The following is a 4,504-nucleotide window of genomic DNA, read 5'->3' as shown; positions in this document are numbered from 1 at the left end:
AACTGTTGTTATCTATACTTTTTGATGCACCGCATTGCACCCGACTACTTTTTTCTTCACTGTGTGATGCTTTCGCAAATTATTCCTGCGCTTGTTGATGTTTACGAAGCTGGTACGTTTGTTTTTGTTAACGCTGCTTGATATTACAAATTTGTACGCTTTTGATGTATGCAAAGATGCTGCTTTCACTATTTGATGCGTACGTAAACACTTACTTTGTTTTTTCATGTTTGCGAAGACGGCGTAATAATAAATGGGAATATTTATTAGTACTCGCTTGGTCGCTGACTAATCTGATCAGCGAACCAAAACATACGGTACGCACGGTTGCTATGCACATCTGACACCTCCCCCAGTGGGGAAAACCCACTCAGCCAAAAACATCCAGAAAATATTAAGAAAAATTATTTCCCGAATTTTGGATCCATAATCAAACGATCCGGATTCTTAACCTCTCGTCCGCTTTTTCGGATTTCCGGTTGTGGTTGCTGCTGAGTAGTGGTGTCGGTTTTGGCGACGCGCGTCTTCGGCGGTTTGGATTTTGCCGTAGGTGGAACTGCTGAGTTCGCCTGCGGCTTTTCGGATTTTGCAGCGGCAGTTTCTGGCACTGCCGTCTGAAGCTGCTTCGTCGGCTCCTGTTCCAACTTCTCAGGTTGGTCGTCAACAACTGCAGGCGCATGGGCTGATGCGACAGGCGGTGCGCTCGGTGCTTCGGGTAGATGAGGTACAGTCGGTGCAGTCGGTGTACCGCGCATTTTCAGTGCATTGGGTGCTGCCGGTATTGCGCGCTCATCCGGATGCAGCCATTGTCGCGGCCGCATCTGATTTTCATGTCTGCGCAGTTCAGTTTCGTTAACCAGCACGATCCATATGCGCGAACCTTCCCGCTTGACCAGCTGGCCTCTCTGCCAGTCGACTGTACGACTCGGACGGTAATCCCGCACCATCACGTAGTCACCGGCTTGGAAATGCTTCGCCTTCGTTCGCTTGTCAAAATTCTGCTGGTAGCGCCGCCGGTTGCTTTCCGTCGTGGTCAGCATGACCGGCACCAGCAAGTCCAGCTGGGAACGCAGCTTCCGGCCAAGGAAGAGTTCTGCGGGAGACTTCCCTGTCGTTGCGTGGGGGGCGCTCCGGTACCGGAAAAGGAATTCTCGGAGCGCGGCCGACAGCGACTTCCGGTCCGCCATCAGCTTCGTGATTCCATCCTTGAACGTTTGAACGTAACGTTCAGCCTGGCCGTTCGATTGTGGATGGCCGGGTGGTGTTCGAAGGTGTCGGATGCCGTGTTCCGCGCAGAAGTCGGCGAACTCCTGCGACGTGAACTGGGTGCCGTTGTCCGTCACCATTTCGGTACACGCACCGTAACGGCTGAATAGGTTCCGTAGCGCTTCCAGAACCCCGTCGGAAGTGGCGTGCTTCATCTGCACTACCTCCGGCCACTTCGACATGGCATCCACGATGAGCAGGAGCATTGTCCCGTGGAATGGACCGGCGAAATCCATGTGGAGCCGTTTCCATGGCGCATCGGGGATTTCCCACTGCGACAGTGGTACCTTGGCGGTTTCCTTCGCTCGCTCGGAACAGATGCGACACTCTTTCGAGATGCGCTCAATGTCCGCATCCATGTGTGGCCACCAGCAGTATCCCCGGGCCTCACCCTTCATCTTCCCCGCGCCCATGTGGGCGGCATGCAGGTAGTCGAGTATTTCCTGTCGGTGTTTCGTGGGTATGACTGTCCGGGAGCCCCAGCAGATGCAGTCATTTACCACCACCAGTTCGTGTTCGAGTCGTTTGTACGGACGCAGGTGTTCTTCGACAGAGGCAGGCCAACCAGTCATGACGTACTCGAACACTCTGGACAGTTCCGGGTCGTGGGCGGTCTCTAGTGCAATGGCTTCGACTGCCACGGGAAACGAGACACGTTATCTAGGTGGATTGCGTTCACCACGCTGTCCATCCCCAGCCCGTACAGTCCGTCCAGCTCCGTCGAATGCAGCGGTAGGCGGCTGAGGCCGTCCGCCTGGCCGAAGTCCTCCGTCCGGCGGTACTCGATGCTGAAGGAGTACCCCATCAGCATGAGCGCCCATCGCTGCAAACGGTTTGCTGTCACCACTGGAACTCCCTTCTTGGTACCGAAAACGCTCAGAAGCGGCTTGTGGTCAGTACACAGAGTAAACTCGCGCCCGGCGATGTACTGATGGAACTTCCGGCAGCCAAAGACGAGTGTCAGGGCTTCCTTTTCTATCTGTCCGTAGTTCTTCTCGGCCGCTGTCAGGGTCTTGGACGCATGGGCAATCGGGCGTTCCGTTCCGTCTGGGAAACGGTGGCATATCACGGCACCGACGCCATACTGGGACGCGTCCGCCGCAAGGACCAGTGGCATCCGCGGGTCATAGTGGACCAGGAAGGTTGCGCGGACAATTTGGTCCTTCAGGGACAGGAACTGGGACTCGCAGTCCTTGGACCAAGACCAGGGAACACCGGTCTTCAGGAGGGCATGGAACGGGGCACACTTCCCGGAAAGGTCGCGGACGAACTTCCCGTAGTGGTTGACCAAACCCAAAAACGCGCGGAGCTCACTGATGTTGCTGGGACGGGCCATTTCTCGGAGAGCCTTCACTCGATCCTGGGAGATGTGGCGACCTTGGTGGTCCACCACGAACCCCAGATACTCCACGGAGTTCTGCAGGAAGTGACACTTGCTCCGTTTGAGCGTGAACCCGTGCTCCTCCAAACGCTGAAGGACCTTTTCCAGGTTCCTCAGGTGCTCCTCTTCGGTCGCCCCGGTGACAATGATGTCATCGAGATAGATGGCCACGCCCTCGCAGCCTTGGAGGACGCTTTCCATTATCTGTTGAAAGATGCTGGGGCCGCACGCCACGCCAAAAGGAAGGCGGTTGTATCGGAACAACCCCTTGTGGGTATTGATTACCACCAGTTTCTTACTGTCGTCGTCCAGCTCGACCTGGGCGTACGCCTCCGCCAGGTCAAGGGTGGTGAATTTCCGACCGCCATTGAGCTTGGCGAAGAGCTCATCGGGTGTCGGCAGCGGATACTGCTGGACATCGAGGGCGTCATTCAGGCCCGTGCTAAGGTCGGCACAGGTGCGGATGTCCCCGGCCCGCTTCTGCGCGGTCACTACCGGAGCTGCCCAGTCCGCCCGCTCGACCGGAGTCAGGATCCCTTTCTCCACGAGGCGGTCCAGGTCGCGCTCCAGGGCTTCCCGGAATGCAAACGGTACTGGTCGCGCCTTTCGAAACACCGGCGCGGCTCCGGGTTTCAAGTGCAGGTGTGCTTTGTAGTGACGGCAATGGCCTAACTCTTCGCGGAACACAGCGCTGTGTTTCGCCAGCAGCTCCTCCACTGTAATTCCGGAGACGGCAGACACGGAGGCTGACTGGAGATCTCGTAGGCTCAATCGGCTCAGGTCGAGGGCCCGGATCCAGTCTCTCCCCAGCACGTTGCCGCCGCTGACCACGACGATAACGGGTAGCGCCTTGCTGTTCCGACCGTGCGTGACGTCTACTGTCACGGTCCCAATGACCTTCAGGGCGTGGCCCGTGAAGCTTCGCAGGAGGGACGTGTATGGCGACAGCTTCGGTGATCCCAGCGACCTCCACGTGTCAGCAGTCACAATAGTGACACTAGAGCCTGTATCCAGGACTGGTGACACAGGAACGCCGTTAAGCTTGAGCGGCACATGGATGGATCGCCCGGCAGCAGCTTCGACAGACAGCACATCCAGCTCCTCCTCCACGAGAAAAGTTCCGCGTCCACCCCGTCCGCGTTGCGGCTGCTTCGCGCTTCTGCACACTTTCGCAATATGGCTCTTTCTTCCACAGTTTTTACAGGCTAGCTCCTTCGCCCAGCACTCCGCTCGGACATGTTGGCTGGAGCCGCAGCCATCGCACACGCTTGCGGTACCTCCACCGGTTGCAGGCTGCCTGTCGGGACCAGCGCCGCGCCGCTGCTATCCGCCACGGCCGCCGCCGCGGTTTCTTCCTCGTGCGCCACCGCCACGGCGTGCATTGTCCACGCGAGCCACATCAGGCGCCATACTGCCCTTCCTGTTGCTCCTCCGGAGCTCATACTCCTCGCAGATCTCCAGAGCCTTCTCCAGAGTGGTGTAGGTCTGGGATTGCAAATGCTGGCGTGTAGCGTCGCTGGCGATTCCATTCAGGAAGGTCGCCGACATGTTCTTTTCGAGCACGTCGGCTGGAAATGCGATCGGGAACGCCTTTCGTCGGAGGCGATTTGAGAAATCCAGCAAGGTTTCGCCGGACTCTTGCTGTAGTTTGAAGTAGTTAGCCCACTCGGTTGCAGCGTTCGTCTTTTTTACATAGGCATGTTCAAGCTTGTCGACGATCTGTGCGACAGTGAAGTCGTCTGGATTGCCTGGAAGGCACATGGAGAAAAGCATCTCTCCAGCGTCAATGCCGAGGGAGTCCAACAGCAGGCACTTCTGGTCCTCAATGTCCGTGACCTTTCGGAGTTTGACGAAGTT

At 57.2% G+C, this 4,504-nt stretch overlaps 2 protein-coding genes across 2 annotated transcripts; both read right to left on the bottom strand.

Moving 5' to 3' along the window:
- Positions 1-404: 404 nt before the first annotated feature.
- Positions 405-1,838, bottom strand: LOC129601235 (uncharacterized protein K02A2.6-like). The gene has a single exon (XM_055499990.1). The coding sequence runs from the start codon at positions 1,836-1,838 to the stop codon at positions 405-407; it is 1,434 nt and encodes a 477-aa protein (XP_055355965.1).
- A 44-nt stretch (positions 1,839-1,882) lies between these two features.
- LOC129601234 (uncharacterized protein K02A2.6-like) lies at positions 1,883-4,029 on the bottom strand. Its single transcript, XM_055499988.1, has 2 exons — positions 3,914-4,029; positions 1,883-3,806 (listed from the first exon to the last, which is right to left on the bottom strand). Exons 1-2 carry the CDS (start codon positions 4,027-4,029, stop codon positions 1,883-1,885), a joined length of 2,040 nt encoding a protein of 679 aa, XP_055355963.1.
- Positions 4,030-4,504: the final 475 nt, after the last annotated feature.

Source organism: Paramacrobiotus metropolitanus, unplaced genomic scaffold, assembly GCF_019649055.1.
Source record: "Paramacrobiotus metropolitanus isolate TYO unplaced genomic scaffold, Prichtersi_v1.0 Parri_scaffold0000222, whole genome shotgun sequence".
NCBI classification, from domain to species: Eukaryota; Metazoa; Tardigrada; class Eutardigrada; order Parachela; family Macrobiotidae; genus Paramacrobiotus; species Paramacrobiotus metropolitanus.
This window is presented reverse-complemented; position numbering and strand designations above follow the sequence as displayed.

Coding starts and splice junctions, on each gene's coding strand:
- LOC129601234 (XM_055499988.1), bottom strand. CDS start 4,029: ATGCACGCCGTGGCGGTGGCGCACGAGGAAGAAACCGCGGCGGCGGCC. Junction 3,807..3,913: donor CCGGTGGAGGTACCGCAAGC/GTGTGCGATGGC, acceptor GAAAGTGTGCAG/AAGCGCGAAGCAGCCGCAAC.
- LOC129601235 (XM_055499990.1), bottom strand. CDS start 1,838: ATGACTGGTTGGCCTGCCTCTGTCGAAGAACACCTGCGTCCGTACAAA.